An 18,566-nucleotide genomic window follows, 5' to 3' on the forward strand; every position below is an offset into this window, starting at 1 on the left:
CACAAATACAAATCATTTCGGCCATATTTTTTTTAATTTTGTTTATGTTTGATCTGTGTTCTTTTTCGTTGTACACAAAAATAAAGACCCGTTCCAGTTTCAAATAAGCCAATGTTTTTTTAGCACATAAGCGACTTTAAACATGTCTCGACGGTAAACAAACTTTCAAGTAAAATTATGAACCAGTATACACCATCCAAAGTGTATGGATCAATTATGCGTTCACCAAGATTACAGAGACATCCACACGACATGGATGACGAGAATATCTCTCCTCTTACTGATGTTAAATTAATCGACAGAAAGATTCAGGTTTCTGCTGTTGGTGAAGTTACACACCCGCCAGATCGATGCACGCTGGTGATTAAGATCGTATCAGAGAAAAGTGACGTTGACGAGGCAAAAAGCAGTGTTAAAAGGAGATTTGATTATGTACTTCAAACCTTACACAATCATTCAGTAAAGGTTTGTACATTTGCAGTTGAAAACTACATTGGGGGCTAGACGTTTTGGACAGGTCGTTTCCACTAGTTAGGACATTGTCATTTCAGCCACAGTCCATTTGCCTACTTCTTCATAATATAAATAAATACAGCATTTCACATGTCATTACAAAGTTAACTAACTGTCTCATCATGGAATATCCCTGTCTGTGGTATAAATATACAGATGATTTATTTAGTAGAAGTAAATGCTACATGTACAAAATGATGTATATCAAATATCAAATATTTTTTATTATTCCAATCATGGTCCCACAGGGGGCATTTAAAATTAACAATTATGATAGTATAAGCAACAAACATGAGACATTGTACAGTATATATAGTGACAGTATTTTTTTTTTCTTTCCTTCCTTATGTAAAAAAAAAAAAAAAAAAAAAAAAAAATATAAAAAAAGTATTAATAATAAAGTTTGAACAAACTTAAATTATTATCTATAAAGATGGAAATTTGTTCATCTGCAGGAGACACCAAGGGACGGTGCTCTAGGATATACTGTTGATTGCGATAGGCAATAACAGTAGTCCTCCCCGTGTCAGAAGCAGATGAACAAAATAGCTATATACTAATATAGACCTTATGCAATTTGTATATCTGCCACACTTGACCCGAGAATCGTCGACACTTGAACTATTGACGTCATGCAACAATGACTTTTCCTTTGGGGCATCAGACATTTTCTATTGTGAAGTAAAAAATTTACGGGAACCTTTTTGGTGTCCAGTAATGACGGACAAATAGCGATGAGGTCTATTAGAAACATGGAAAGGAGTGAAATTGATGAAACTCAAATTGAGAGTTTTGTATCTTTTTCAAAGTGCATGAAGTGTAGGAAAAAAACATTAAAAATCTATAAGACATAGTGACAGCATAATAAAACATAATAAAACAATAAATTTATAGGAAAAGTCAATTAATTACAGTTGATTATTTGTTGTTTTTTAAAGTTTTAAATTTTGGTGTATTTTAATAGTAACACCCATTTTTAAAATTTGTATCAATCTGAACTTTTATAATCCCAGAATCATTCATTATCATGTCACAACAGGGAGTTAATGGTTTATTGAATTATGTAAATAATTGGTAATTAAGTTATATGATTAAAGTACATGTCAATTACTCTAAATACAAGAGCATACCGGAGGAGCTAATCCTTCAGTTAACTGATTAAACTAAGTGTCCATAAAGAATTGAGCAAAATTAATGGCCTAATAAAATTAAAGAATTTAGATATGACCCCCAACCCCAAAAAATCCAAACTCCATTAAAATATATGAAAAGGGTTGTGTACTCAATGTCTCAGCTTCTCAACCCTACCACAAAAAGGTTGAAGTGCCCCCTCCAGCATTTACATATTAAAACATAAAAATAAAAATAAAATATTGAACACACAACAGATCAAATGGCCTCAAGTGTCCTCTGTCCTTAGTTCCATTGACTGTTTGATAAAGGAACACTTGCTGGCTAGTAGTCAGATTTATGGCCAGATAACTAGATTTGATAAATATGTGATGCATTTAATGATTTTATTATGACTGTAGTTTTAATAGCCTCTGTGAAAAAAAATGACATCTGATTAGTTTCAGATACTTAAAATTCAATCAGCAAGTTTGTCATATATTTCTCATGAAGCATGAAAAAGCAACCTATTCCAGCTGCTCATCCCTACCACACATTACATAGTAAGTGCTCCCCCAGATCATGTCTGTATGGCAGGGTTCATCTGACCTTGAATTATTTTCATCTGGCAAGTTGAAGTATATATGGTTATGTCTGTTTCTAGATACTATAAGCCATAGGTCAACTTTATTTGGTGTATGGAATGATTGCATGCATACATGTATGGTGAACATGCATGTCTGGCAGGATTCATCTGACCAGATTGACTTTGAACTTATTAACATGGATGGTTGATATTGTTCAGTTAACATGTATATGATACTTTTATTAAAATCTTAAGCTTCATATTACAGACTTTCAACATAAGAAAAATATGTCATACTTTGATTTCATATAAATACTTGTTTCAGCAAATGTTAATTTAAAACTTCATAATGATAAATTGTAAAATAACTCTTAAAAACTGACAGTTTCTTGAATTCTTGTTGATCCTTTCACAAAATTTCCAACATTTTTATTATTGTGCTCTATGACATTGATGTTACAATATACCTGATTGTAATGTTATTGTGCTTCATGATGTCCATGTTACAATATAACTGATTGTAATGTTATTGTGCTTCATGATGTTCATGTTACAATATACCGGTACCTGATTGTAATGTTATTGTGCTTCATGATGTCCATGTTACAATATAACTGATTGTAATGTTATTGTGCTTCATGATGTTCATGTTACAATATACCGGTACCTGATTGTAATGTTATTGTGCTTCATGATGTCCATGTTACAATATAACTGATTGTAATGTTATTGTGCTTCATGATGTTCATGTTACAATATACCAGTACCTGATTGTTATGTTATTGTGCTTTATGATGTTCATGTTACAACATACATGATTGTAAAGTCATTGTGCTTCATGATGTTCATGTTACAGTATACCCGATTGTAATGTCATTGTGCTTCATAATGTTCATGTTACAATATACCCAGCTTGCACCATTAGCAACTAGTCAGATGCCCCAGACTAGTGAAGACTTATTCCGACTAATAAATGTTTGCAAAACTTTGTTAAGACACATAAGGAAAATGTCTGAATATTTGTTTTCGGACTAGTACATGTAGTTGGAAAAGATTTTGGTGCAGACTATACCTGATTATAATGTAATTGTGCTTCATGATGTCCATGTTACAATATACTTGGTTGTAATGTTATTGTGCTTTACAATGTTAATGTAATTAACCAGTAACAAAATACCTGATTATATAAATTTCATTGTGCTTCATGAGTTAAGTGTAACATAATGGTGCATCATCATCATCATGTTGTAAAAGTTGATGATTGTTATCTGGTTATTGTGCTTCATGATGTTCATGTTACAGTAGCTGATTGTTATGTTATGTTTTCATGTTGCAAAATTTGATTGCTTTAGTGCTTCATGTTACATTAATTGAATTTTATAAAAATATGATGTTACCAGTTTACAGTAGCTGATTTTTATATTTTTAAGGAATCAGATATAAAAGTTTATAAGAACATGAGAAGAGTGGACAGCATGTACAGTCTAGAGACAATTATAGAAGTCATATTCTGTGAAGTACATAAATGTCAAACTGTTTCTAATATACTTGTGGAAAAGTTAGATGAAACTGTCACTGTTTGTTTACCACAATTTAGTCATGCACAACAGACTCTACACAATTTAAGGTATGAACTACATTCTATATTTATGTTGTCAAAACCTTTTTTTATGCCCCTGCCGTAGCGGAGGGGGCATTAAGTTTTACCCTTGTCCATCTGTCCGTCCGTCCGTCCGTCTGTCCGTACGTCCCAAAGTTGGTTTCCGTTCTCTAACTTTAGTTTGCCTCAACCAAATGATATGAAACTTATACACAATGCTTATTACCACTAAATACAGATCAAGTTTGAATTTTGTTGGCGTCACTTTTACCGTTCTAGAGTTATGCTCTTTTACAAATGGAAAAATTGCTAAATTTTTCATTTTGTTCTCTAACTTTAGTTTGCCTCAACCAAATGTTATGAAACTTATACACAATGCTTATTACCACAATATACAGATCAAGATTGAATTTTGGTTTAAATTTTTCTTTCTTTTTTTTTCTAATTATCAAGTCATTTTTAAAATTGGAGTTATCTTCCTTTGTCCATGATTATAGTTGAATCAACTACAATCAATACTTTATACAATGCAATGTTTAATTTTGCCTTCCACTGATAAATTAAAGCACTTTTTACCCTTTATTTCTAAAAATATTTTAAAGTCTTCTTTGAAAATTGGAGTTATCTTTCTTTGTGCATAATGGTAGTTGAATCAACTACAACCAATGCTTTATACAATGCAATATTCAATTTTACTTCCTACTGATAAATTAAAGAAATCTTTACCATTGGAGAAGACATTACTAAGTTGTAAATCTTGTGTCTGATCCATTTGTCATTTTGAACAATAAAATATGTTTAAACTAAACCATTCAGTGCTTACAAGCACTTTGATTACCGTTCTAGGGTTATGCCCCTTTACAAATGAAAAAATTGCTGAATTTTTCGTTTCTGTTCTCTAACTTGAGTTTGTCTTAACTAAATGTAATTTCTAAAAATATCAATGTCATTTTTCAAGTAATTTTTAAAATTGGAGTTATCTTCCTTTGTCCATGATTATAGTTGAATCAACTGCAATCAATGCTTTATACAATGCAATGTTTAATTTTGCCTTCCACTGATAAAACACAGATCAAGTTGAATTTGGGTAGTGTCACTTTAACCATTATTTAGTTATGCCCCTTTATAAATCGAAAGATTGCAAAATTTTTAGTTTCCATTCTGTAACTTAAGTTTGCCCCAACCAAACATTATATTATGAAACCTATACACAATATTCATTACTGTGGATTCATTTTTATTCGTCGTATACCAATTTTCGTGGGTTTCGTGGGTCACAGCGAACCACGAATTTAAGAATTCAACGAAGAATAATCCCGAGAAATGTGTATGGAGTCGGATGTTTATTTCCGGTTATGTTATATGCAGTTCTAGTATAGTGTTGACCCTCAATAAACATTATAACATAACACGTGTTTTTATTGAAAGAAGATACAAGTATTTGATTAAATCAACAATTAATATATCGAATATCAGTGATAATTTACTTTTTAAAATTGATTAAAACTGTTCATGGAAAATAACTGCAAGTTGTTAATTATCGTGTCATAGTTTGGTTTACTGGTGATTAAAAATCAATAGGATTAAGTACGGGGATATTGCCCGTAGGTAATATTGTTTATGACAGGAACATTTATTTTCACACCTTTTACTTATATGACTGTTTATCTTATCGTGATTAGGGAACTGAGCTTTCAATCATAGAAAATTTAAATGCCTTATAAAATTCCGACAAGAATCTATAAATTGTAAAACAAACAAATAATTAGTTGTCTCTGTCCATTATTGTAATAGAAGTTTTCAATGAACACTTTAACCTAGAATGACCAAGCGAGGATTTTGACAATTCAAAACTTTTTCAATGAATTCCTTCTTTTTTTTGTTTTATTATTGATCAAACCAAGGAGGTTATATGATCTCCAAAATCAAAAAGAAATCCACGAATTACGTATCTGATTTTTTTTTTGTAATCAGAGATCCACGAATTTACGAATACCACGAAACGTCTTTTTTTCTCTATCCACGAAAATAAATGAATCCACAGTACCTCAAAACTAAGATAATGTACAATTTTTTTGTGTCGGTTCTCTAACTTTAGTTTGCCTCAACCAAATGTTATGAAACTTATACACAATGCTTATTACTACATAATACAGATTAAGTACGAAATTTGGTGGCTTTACTTTTACCATTCTTGAGTTATGTCCCTTTTTAAACATAAAAATTGCTGAATATTTCATTTCCGTTCTCTAACTTTAGTTTGTTTCAACCAAATGTTATAAAACGTATACACAACCGTTCTAGAGTTATGCATGTTTGCAAATAGAAAAATTGCTGAATTTTTATTCGACCGCAAAAATCGTATATTGGTATGACTTTGGCGTCGTCGTCATTGTCCGAAGACACATTGGTTTTCGCACAATAACTTTAGTTAAAGTGAATGGATCTCTATGAAATTTTACCATAAGGTTCAATACCACAAAATGAAGGTTGGGATTGATTTTGGGGGTTATGGTACCAACAATTAAGGAATTAGGGGCCAAAAAGGGGCCAAAAATAAGCATTTTTGTAACTTCCAGACAATAACTCGTGTGCTATTGTATGGATCTCTCTGACATTGTACCACAAGGTTCCATATCACAAAGGGAATGCTGGGATTGATTTTGGGGGTAATTGCCTCAAAATTTTAGGAATTAGGGCCAAAAAAAGGGACAAAAAACAAGCATTTTTCTAGTTTCAGGACAATAACTTGTGTGTAAGTGTATATGGATCTTTCTAAAATTGTACTACAAGGTTCCATATCACAAAGGGAAAGCTGGAATTGAGTTTGGGGATAATTGCCCAAAACGTTTAGGAAAAAGGGGCCAAAAATAAGCATGTTTCTAGTTTCCAGACAATAACTTGTGTTGAAGTGTATGGATCTCTCTGAAATTGTACTGCAAGGTACCATACCACAAAGGGAAGGCTGGGATTGAGTTTGGGGGTAATTGCCTCAAAATCTTAGGAATTAGGGGCCAAAAAGGGGCAAAAAACAAGCATTTTTCTAGTTTCAGGACAATAACTTGTGTGTTAGTGTATGGATCTTTATGAAATTATACTACAAGGTTCCATATCACAAAGGGAAAGCTGGGTTTTAGTTTTGGGGTAATTGCCCTAAATGTTTAAGAATTTGAGGCCAAAAAGGGGCCAAAAAACAAGCATTTTTCTAGTTTCCAGACAATAACTTGTGTTCAAGTGTATGGATCACTCTGAAATTGTACTTCAAGGGGTACCATACCACAAAGGAAAGGCTGGGATTGAGTTTGGGGGTGATGAATCATAAGGGTGTTCAAAAAATTTGGGGGGGGGTTTCTAGTTTAAGACTTTTATGATGTATTTAAATTGGTAATTATGGTTGCAAACTCCATTAGAAATTTGAATTGAGATTATGACCATATCTTGAGGGAAAGAATTTTTTTTTGGAAAATGAGGGGGGGGGGGGGGGGATGTGAAAAACAATTTAGGGGAGAGGGGGGTAAAAAAGAAATTGTAGGGGCAATTTTTTTTTTCCATTTCAGATTACAGAAATTAAAAAGAAAATTTCTTCATATATTATTTTTTTTTGCCAAAAAAGGGGGGGGGGGGGGGGGGGGTCAATACGCAACAACAGCATTGTGTATTTCACAAAAGCAAAAAAAAGAGGGGTTAATTTTTTTTTTGGGGGGGGGGGGGTTCAATTTCGCAACAGCATAGTGTATTGCAAAAAATTGAATATAAATTCAAATCATATAACCAATTCTAAGTTCTTTGACTACAGTTATTCGGTGTCAGAAACCTATTATGTGTCAAATATTTATTTACAATCCAAATTCAGACCTGTATCAATCACAAATATTGTGTCCATTTTTGCCCCAACTGTTCAGGGTTGGGGTCTGCGGTCGTATCCAGCTGCGCTCAGCGAAGCATTTTATTATTTAATTAATGCAAACTAGTATAAGAATTCAAGTGCAACTCTAAAATGTCTAAATTTCTTGACCAAAAAAAGTGCTAATGCTAAGCCATTTTAAAAGTCTTAAGTTATTTTTCAGGTATTTTCTAGATGGTAAATCAATAATCTTGAGACAATCTATATGTAGTGCTTTTCATTTTGTTTATCAGACATTATTCAGTGTTTATTGTTCAACATAAGTTAAATATCCACTTTAGAATATTCTGGTGACAGACCAAAGAGATTTAAATGACTATAAACTTAGCACATACTTACAACTTCTCGTCCAATCAAATTGCTTGAATTTGCCTTCTAATTTTCATAGTACATACTTTTTCCGTGTACTAAGTAACTATGCATGAATGACCACAAGGGTAAGATTTCATTGTATCGTAATCAAGATATTAAAACAAAAATTGCTACTGGCTATTTTGAAATAAATGCTGTGTTCCAAATTAAACTAAATAGTTTGTAATTAGTTTTCAAATTGATTTTTAAACATCCTACTATTTAATCTTTGGATCTAAAAATGTTTTTGACGATTAAAAGTTTCTTTCATTTAAATAAAGAGTAACAAATATGGTTCTTTATACCTTGATTAGAGTACAACGCCATCTAAAAGTTGTAATCATTTATCTTCCATGCAATTACTTTGTACACAAAAAAGAGTGAACCATGAAACCTTGTGAAGAAAAATTAAAGCAATTTGATCTATTTCGTCATGCATTGATTAATTATTGGTTGCTTTATATCCAGTGACAAATATTTCATGCATGTAAACTATCCACTAGACTACCTGTGTAAATACCAGGGGCAGATCCATCCATTTTTAAAAGGGGTTCCAACCCAAGATAAAGGGGGGATCCAACTGTATGTCTTCATTCAAAAACATTGATCATCACAAAAAGGGCGTTTTCCACCACCCCAAATTCCCCCTCCCCCTTTTTGGATCCGCCACTGCAAACTATATGTTTTAAAATTTATTATAGTTTTAGTTTTTATGTGAAATTGAAAAATGTTTTCAAGAATGTAAAGCTTCCACTGCAATTTAATCATTGCCTGCTTTTGGTCAATTTATTTTGTCATCTTACCATGTAAAGAAGTACATGTATAGTAAAACACCGCTTTATATCAATAAACATACTTACACCAGCAACTACAATCTTTTCATTCTGGAGTCAATGGCCTTTTGAAATCACACATTTTACAATGATACTAGTGAGTAGATTTACAAAACTACGTAAATGAGCTACACCTAGTCAGCCAAAACATATCAATAGACTAATTACAGGATTACTCAAGTTGTAAATATGTGCTAAATTGGATAGTGTATGGAAAGGTATATACTATGAAATAAAGAGCTCGGGGCTTGCCCCTCGCTCTAAACTTCGTATATGTAAGAGAATGATAATCCCTTTCTTCATGATTAAGTACGAGCGTTAGCGAGTACTTATCATGAAGTAAGGGATTATCATTCTCTTACAAACTTAGAATAAGTGCTCAAGGCTCAAATTATCTATTCAAGAATTAGTTTCATTGTCAGTGCAATGTTTATAATTGATGCATGACTTTCTTTTTCGGCATGTCATTTATGGATTAGTTTTAGTGATGTAAGGACTTTCATATCATTTGGGAAATATTTTAAAAAAAAAAAAGCGTTATAGATATTAGGTGACACAACAGTAGAAAGAAAAAGTAGAAATTGTATATGCTTCCTGATTGTAAGTATGAATGTAAATCATGTAATATTTTAGTGAGGAATTATCCTTTTTTTATTTACAGTTTAAATCAATTAATACATTTGAGGTACAACTAAATTTTATTTTACAGCCAATATTTTGGTCCGGCTTTTTACATCAAATAATATTTTACAAATTTTAGAAATTTACAAAAATAATACCTTTAAAAGTTTTTAATATGTTCAAAATTAAATTCCTGTTTTTTTTATCGGAATATTGGAATTAAATATTATTCCCAACTACTGATCAAGTAATCAAAGTTTTGGAAAGCTAAAGATTTAGGTTATTTTTTTATCTAAAAGATTTTTTTCTCTTTTTTGCTTTGCTTTGGTATTGTTTAATATTTTAGTAATTTGAAGTTATTAATATTTTCATAATAACATTTCACTGCACCAGTAAACTTCAACTTATTTTAGATTTTTGTTTGTTTCTCAATTCAACTTTTAGTTAGTTTCAATCACTGTGTGATCACTCCTACCAATCTGATAAATGTGCTTCAGGGCAGTTGTAACTCATTTATAGAAACTCTTTGTTTTGAACTGTAAATAGACCCAAATAATAGGATAATCCCTTACTAAGAACATGATATACATTCATTCTTCACAATTAAGAGGCATCGAATCCTACAATTTCATTGGTCGAGAGCACTTTGCTATATTCTAAATAGTATATACCTTTCCATACACTAACCTAGACTAAGTGTCTGATCAGTATTGCAATGGTCTGAAAATTGAACAACTGAACACTACTCATCTTATTAATCTTTTAATTTTTTGAGGTCTGACCATTTCAAAGTCTGCTTACTCATGTTATTAGCACCAGAAGTGTGCTTTAGACACAGCAAAACAAGTACTTTTGCTTATTATGAATGTAGAAGACATTACTAAGTTGTAAACTTGTTTCTCATCTGTTTGTTAGTTTCTGAACAACAAAATATGTTTAAACTATTATGAAGGGCCATTCAGTTTATTGATCAATAGACATCATAATTATGACAGTGTATTGTCCCCCTCCTTTTATTTATAACTGAATACTTCTTTGAAATTAATTCCTGTTGTGTGTCACTGTTTCTCCTTTTGATACTTTCCTCAAAGGGTTGAACATTTTTATAGTCAAGGTGTTGTTTACATAATCTCAGTATTTCATTGATCATTATTCATTTATGAAGTAAAATTTTCTTGGTTTCATTTCTTTTCACTTTTGCTACATTTTTTAAATCACGAAAAAAATGGCCATATGAAAATAAGAAGATGTGATTTCCAATGAGACAGCTCTTCACCAGAGATCAAATGACGTATAAGTTTACGACTATAGGTCACCATACAATCTTCAACAATGAGCAAAAACCATACAACATAGTAAGCTACAAAAGGCCCTGAAATGATAAGTGTGAAACAATTCAAACAAGAAAACTGACAGCTTGATTTATGCACAAAATCATAAAAGAAAAACAAATATGATATACAGCAACAAACGACAACCACTGAATTACAGGCTCTTGACTAATGACGTCACATAGAAAGAACACATCTTTTTGCAGATGATTGAAAAAGAATATAAAAATTGCCTATATATTGTCCTAAAATCATTACAGAAACAGATTCCAGCACTGTATCTCGTGCAATACAATTCTTATCTCTCAACAGTAAAATTTTATTATTAAAAATGCTCTGCAAGTCATTTTTATACGACCGCAAAAAAATTTTGCGGTCATATATTGGTATGATGTTGGCATAGTCGTCATCCGAAGACACATTGGTTTTCACACCATTACAATACCACAAAAGGAAGGTTGGGATTGATTTTGGGGGTTATGGTACCAACAGTTAAGGAATTAGGGGCCAAAAAGGGGCCAAAAATAAGCATTTTTGTAACTTCCAGACAATAACTTGTGTGTTAGTGTATGGATCTCTCTGACATAGTACCACAAGGTTCCATATCACAAAAGGAATGCTGGGATTGATTTTGGGGATAATTGCCTCAAAATTTTAGGAATTAGGGACCAAAAAAGGGGCAAAAAACAAGCATTTTTCTAGTTTCAGGACAATAACTTGTGTGTAAGTGTATGGATCTTTATGAAATTGTACTACAAGGTTCCATATCACAAAGGTAAAGCTGGGTTTGAGTTTGGGGGTAAATGCCCTAAACGTTTAGGAAAATGGGGCCAAAAAACAAACATTTTTCTAGTTTCCAGACAATAACTTGTGTTCAAGTGTATGGATCTCTCTGAAATTGTACTGCAAGGTACCATACCACAAAGGGAAGGCTGGGATTGAGTTTGGGGGTGATGAATCATAAGGGGGTTCAAAAAATTTGGGTGGGTATTTTTTTTTTCCTTTTTTATACGCCCGTTTACGGGACGTATTATGGTATACCTCTGTCCATCAGTCTGTCCGTCTGTCCGTCCGTCGTCAACATATCTATTGACGTGAGCTCCCTTTTGATTTTTATATATTTTAGATTTTACGTTTCTGAGTTACAGGGTTTTATTCATAAAATAAATTGCTTTGCTGAGCGCAGCTGTATACGACCGCAGATGTCCAACCCTGAAAAGTTGGGGCCAAAATGGACACAATATTCATGCTTGATACAGGTCTGAATTTGGATTGTAATTAAAATTTTTGACACATAATACCAATTGACCCCCCCCCCCCCCCCCCCCCCCCAAAAAAAAAAAATTTTACCCCGTTTTTTTGCGTTTGTGCAATACACTATGCTGTTGAATAATAACCCCCAAAAAAAATTATTTGAAGAAATTTTCTTTTAATTTCTGAAATCTGAAATGAGAAAAATTGTCCCCCTCCAATTTTTTTCACTTCCCCCCTTTCCCTTATTCCAAAAAATAATTCTTTCCCTCAAGTTATGGTCAGTATCTCCGACAATCATCATTTCTTAATACATAATTTACAAGCAGTGTAAGGGAGGTAATCACTGCTTTTAAATTGTCTCAATTGTCCTTTAACCAGGAAAACCCTTGTTTTTCCCCTTTTTTTGCCCCTAATTCCTAAATGGTTTGAGCCATAACCCCCCAAAGTCAATCCTAACCATCCCTTTGTAGTATGGAAACTTGTATAATTTCAGAGAGATTCATACACTTTAACACAAGTTATTGTCTGGAAACTACAAAAATGCTTATTTGGGCCCCTTTTTTGGCCCCTAATTCCTAAACAGATAGGACCATAACCCCCAAAATCAATCCCAACCTTCCTTTAGTGGTTATAAACCTTGTGTTAAAATTTTATTGATTTCTATTTACTTATTTTAAAGTTATTATCCGGAAACCATCTGTCTTCGGACGACGCTGACGACGACAACGTGATACCAATATACGACCAAAAATTTTTTAATTTTGCGGTCATATAAAAAGGGGGATTTTCCAGTTTTCGGACAAAAAATCAAAAATGCTTTCAGCAGTTCTTATGAAACTTTGGTGAATTGTTTATATCTATTGATGTAAGCTCTGTTTAGAATTTTATAAATTTTACATTTTACATTTCTGAGTTATGTGGTTTTATTCATTAAAAAAAGGGGTGATTTTCCAGTTTTTGGACAATAACTCAAAAATGCTGTCAGCAATTCTCATGAAACTTTGGTGAATTGTTTATATCTGTTGATGTAAGTTCCCTTTACATTTTCATAAATTTCTAATATGACATTGAGAATTAATTGAACTTTATTTGTTTATAGTCTGACAACAGATTTACTAAGTATTGCGCAACAGCACAGTGTATTGCACAACAGCAAGAAATCTTTAATTAGTCCCCTACAGACGAAGTCGAAGGGGACTTTAGGTTTGCACTCTGTCCGTCTGTCCCTCCGTCTGTCCATCCGTCAGTCCGGCAAATCAGTTTTCCACACTTTTTTTCTTTGTTCTTGAAGATATTGATTTGATATTTGGTATATAGTTTTGCCAGGACAAGTTATAGATCAAGTTTGAATTTTGTTCCGGTCTGATGATTTAGTCCAGAGTTCTGGACCATATCTAATGTTAAGAGTACTATGTTAAACCATATTTGATCATATTTCTGTACAAAGGGAGATAACTCATTTTTTAAACGACATTCTTTGGTAAATTATCTGAAGAATTTTTTGGCAGGTTTATTTGTTATTATGTATAAACTAATTTTCTGAATGCTATATATATATAAAAAAAATTATGAAGTGAAATCCTTTAATTAGATAATAATCTATTTTTATTAATTTATATATTATATTACATTGTGTAGATAAAAATTGTTGACATTTTATTGATAAGTTACAAATCTATATTAGTTTGTAACAAATAAAAGAAAAAATATTTGGAACTATTAATTGTATTTGATTATGATTTGAAAATAGATATACACTGTATTACATCATATCTAATTTTAGAGAACTATTAATCATATCTAATGTTTTCCACACTTTTTTTCATCATGCTTGAAGATATTGATTGATAATTGGTATATAGTTTTATCATGACAAGTTATACAGATCAAGTTCAAAATTTTGTTTCGGTCAGATAATTTTGTGCAGAGTTATGGTCCTTGGACTTGAAAAATTCACTCATTTAATCAGTTTTCCACACTGTTTTTAGTCATGTTTGAAGATATTGACTTGATATTTTCTTTTTGTTTACACCATAACAAGTTATAGGACAAGTTAGCTTTTTGTTCCAGTATAATGAATTTTTACCCGATAGGGGACTATGTATTGCCATGCAATACTCTCAGAATGCTTGTTGAATATAAATTCAATTCATATAAACAATTTCAAGTTCTTTGACTACATTTATTCAGAAACCTATAATATGTCAAATATTTAATTACAATCCAAATTCAGACCTGTATCAAGCTTGAATATTGTGTCCATTTTTGCCCCAACTGTTCAGGGATGGACCTCTGCGGGCGTATCCAGCTGCGCTCAGCGAAGCAGTTTATTTCCTTTTTTTTTCTTTAAAATTTTCCATTTTAAGTTGGTTATTTCTGATTTATATATAAAAGCAAATAATAATGATATGGTTTGAATAGGTAAATTAAAATTTTTGAAGTTCTTAGACCACATTCATTCTGTGTCAGAAACCTATGCTGTGTCAAATATTTAATCACAATCCAAATTCAGAGCTGTATCAAGCTTGAATGTTGTGTCCATGCTTGCCCCAACTGTTCAGGGTTCGACCTCTGCAGTCGTATCAAACTGCTCCCAGCAGAGCATTTTATTAAATTTTCAAATTTAACTGTCGAGAGAGGGTAAAACCCCGGTAAATATTGTATATTGAGTGGTAGAATCTGTATATCTCCATGTTTCCTCAACCTTTTCCCCATTTGTTAAATTTTCATACATAAATGTTGTTTAGAATATTTTTTACTCTGAATTACTGGTTACTCAATTGATAACATAAATTGAAACGAAATCTGTCACACACGACACATCCCATAATAATAACTTGATATAATTTTTAAGTCCTGTATTAGATTCCCCCAACAGAGAGTTTAAGCCATGAATACACATTGTATGTAAAATTAAATATTGGTATATTTTTTTTATAAGAAATAAGTGCTTGCTTAGTTTATTTATTTTGTATTTACATTGTATCATAGGTCAAATTTATTTGTTCAGTGTATGTTCAATGGTGTTGATATGTCCTTTGATTGAGTGAAGCTATTTCAGTTGATATTTTATAGTGTGTCTTTCTATGTTGTGATCTTACACTATTGTTTCGGTAAAAAGGGTGAAGGTTTGGCCATTAAAACGTTTAAACCCGCTGCATTTGTTTGCACCTGTCCTAAGTCAGGAATCTGATGTTCAGTAGTTGTCGTTTGTTGATGTGGTTCATAAGTGTTTCTCGTTTCTCGTTTTTTATATAGATTATACTGTTGGTTTTCCCGTTTGAATGGTTTTACACTAGTAATTTTTGGGGCCCTTTATAGCTTACTTGTTCGGTGTGAGCCAAGGCTCTGTGTTGAAGACCGTACTGTGACCTATAATGGTTTACTTTTATAAATTTTGACTTGGATGGAGAGTTGTCTCATTGGCACTCATACCACATCTTCTTATATCTATTGTGAGAATCAAACCTGCCAATTTTCTCGATTTATGGGTGAGAGGTTGACCTGTTCTCCAATATAGATTTATGGGTGAGAGGTTGACCTGTCCTCCAATATAGATTTATGGGTGAGAGGTTGACCTGTCCTCCAATATAGATTTATGGGTGAGAGGTTGACCTGTCCTCCAATATAGATTTATGGGTGAGAAGTTGACCAGTCCTCCAATATAGATTTATGGGTGAGAGGTTGACCTGTCCTCCAATATAGATTTATGGGTGAGAGGTTGACCTGTCCTCCAATATAGATTTATGGGTGAGAGGTTGACCTGTCCTCCAATATAGATTTATGGGTGAGAGGTTGACCTGTCCTCCAATATAGATTTATGGGTGAGAAGTTGACCAGTCCTCCAATATAGATTTATGGGTGAGAGGTTGACCTGTCCTCCAATATAGATTTATGGGTGAGACGTTGACCTGTCCTCCAATATAAAAACAAAATACCTAACAACAGGCATTCAAAAGAGTATAGATAGCTTCTTCACTGAACAAATAATCCTCTTAAACTGAAGAATAAGATTAAAAACACTTATGGCATGAGTAAGAGACCAATTATGATTAGGTCCTTTTCAGCTAAAAAAAAAAAACACCATGGAGACTTGGAAAGTTGGTGGGTATGGAGAATTGATTTTAATGAATGGAACAGCTACTTTTTAAGCAAGCTGCAATATTTTATCAACAGACCGCTACTTTAATATGATGTATAGATTGTAATTGTTACAATTTTTTATTAATATTTCTTAATAAAATATTAACATTTTGTATATTGATTTTAGGCAGCAGGCCAGTTTACTTGCCATTCACAATGCAAAACAAAAAGCTCAGGAAATGGCTAGGCTTGTACACCAGGCTGTAGGTAGGCCACTCTGTGTCAGGGAAGAGGAAACAAAAGAATGGAATGGATCTAATGAAACTTTGGAAGACATAGAATCTGTAAAATCTGTTCAACAAAGAGTGACAAATGCTACTATTTCTATTTCTAGTAAAGTTTTTGTCACATATGAACTCAAACCTAAAATTAAAAAGAAAACAATAAGCTAGTCAGTACTGTGTATGTTGTCTCACTTGTTAAGTAAAAGTTGGAAGCAACACACAGATATGACTTTATTGCAACAATGTTGAAAATGTCAAATACCTTGATATGGTTTACCTTCTTTCACATATGTTAATTAAAATGTGTATGGACGGGGGCTGTTTGTGGTCAAATCTTGTTAGCAGATATTAAACTTTTTTAAATGTACTAGTGGTCAGGATCATGAGTAACTTTCGTGGTAACTATGCATGACTGGTTGAAATATTTTGCATATAATTACACCTTATGTAAGTATCCTGCGTTTTATTGGTTGATAGCTAGTGTAATTTTCTTGTATATTCATGTTAACGTTTAAATGAATATTGTTCATATTTCACCATCACAGGGGCATTTGCCAACCCATACATGTATATTTCATTTTTACCCTCAAAGGAGACACTTGATCAGTTATGCCCTTTATTAAATGAGTTTTTTCCTCACATTGTGAAGCGGAAAAATAATGGAATTTATTAGATTTTAAATATTTAAACTATCCATCTCTAATGATATTCAGTATAATTTTAATTTAAGCAGAGTTATCATGTTCAGTAGGGTATTTGCGAAAAAGACCAGTTTGAAGAAGAAATTTTCTTTGCCTGGAAGCTGAGGAAATGTTACCTTCTTTCAACTGGTATTTTGCAAATATCCTTCCTTAACATGATATATCTGTTCATAATTTGTTGTATGGATAATGTGCCCATTTGGAACAGTCCAGTGGTCAGGATTTTATAGAAACCTAACTATTTTTAAAAGAACAAATACTTAAATAATAATTCAAATGTGAATTGATGTATGGTATGCATATTTGTCAGATATAGTTCATATGGCCTTGATTCATACTACATGAACAATGTTCAGGTAAAAAGCAGATAATGTTACAATGATTATCCAACATAACATATATAGGGCTGCCATTTATTTCTTGTTTATTAGTCTGTGTCATATGCTTTAAAGATTTGCAAACATTTAGATAAAACCAACAATTATTGTTGGTTTTATATATATATACTTTCATGGCAGTACATTGTACTACATTTTCTCATAAATAGATTGTGATATTCTTACAGATATATTTTAAGTATTTGCAGTTATTGACCTTCTCATGAATTGAAGAATGTGTAATTTTTCAAAGAGGATAACATTTGCATAAACCTGGGACATAATATATATTGTTAGTATAATAGTTCCAGCATTAACTCAAATAATTCCTGACAAAGGGGAGATAATTCATATAGAAATTACATGCTAATTCAGTAATTATAATGCATTTGTTTAGCAATGGACAGAAGTATGTGGTAAATTGACACAATTTCTGGACAATTAATGCTATAAAATTATAAAATATATGTATTCTCAATAGTGCAATTTAAAATCCTGTCAATTTTTCACTATAATGAGAATATCATAAATTCTCAATAAATTAGTTATTTTGTTTTATTTGCAAAACAATTATTCTCCTCTTTTTGTCTTTATAATCAAAATTCATAAAACTGAAAATTTTGAATCCAGTATTTTTCAAAATCATCCTACATATTTATGGAAACTTAAAAAAAATCTTATCTTATATAAATTATTTTAATTCACCTCAATTTTTTAGGGTTAAGTCTTCTTAGAAACAATATATGAAAGGTCTACAATTTTTATTAGAGAGAGGACATATTATGAATATGACATTTTTTTTAAAGTTGGTTAACCTTAAAAACAATATTTAAACAAACGTGAAAGTGTGAAGCAAAACTGTGATATATCATAAATACAGTGAGATTTTATCAGAAGTATACAACAAGTAGAATATTAGTTGTGATTACATTTTTGGTAAGAAAAAGCTGTTATTTACAATGAAAATGGTCGGTGTAGTACATTTTATTTTAGATATGTAATAAATGAATGATATAAA

At 31.9% G+C, this 18,566-nt stretch overlaps 1 protein-coding gene across 1 annotated transcript; it reads left to right on the forward strand.

The window, feature by feature from the left end:
- The first annotated feature begins 112 nt into the window (after positions 1-112).
- Positions 113-18,566, forward strand: LOC127724733 (interleukin-1 receptor-associated kinase 1-binding protein 1-like). Its single transcript, XM_052231828.1, has 3 exons — positions 113-465; positions 3,640-3,836; positions 16,374-18,566. Exons 1-3 carry the CDS (start codon positions 178-180, stop codon positions 16,636-16,638), a joined length of 750 nt encoding a protein of 249 aa, XP_052087788.1. The 5' UTR covers positions 113-177; the 3' UTR covers positions 16,639-18,566.

This window comes from Mytilus californianus, unplaced genomic scaffold (assembly GCF_021869535.1).
Source record: "Mytilus californianus isolate M0D057914Y unplaced genomic scaffold, xbMytCali1.0.p SCAF_14, whole genome shotgun sequence".
Lineage (NCBI taxonomy): Eukaryota > Metazoa > Mollusca > Bivalvia > Mytilida > Mytilidae > Mytilus > Mytilus californianus.

Coding starts and splice junctions, on each gene's coding strand:
- LOC127724733 (XM_052231828.1), top strand. CDS start 178: ATGAACCAGTATACACCATCCAAAGTGTATGGATCAATTATGCGTTCA. Junction 466..3,639: donor TACACAATCATTCAGTAAAG/GTTTGTACATTT, acceptor TATATTTTTAAG/GAATCAGATATAAAAGTTTA. Junction 3,837..16,373: donor CAGACTCTACACAATTTAAG/GTATGAACTACA, acceptor TATTGATTTTAG/GCAGCAGGCCAGTTTACTTG.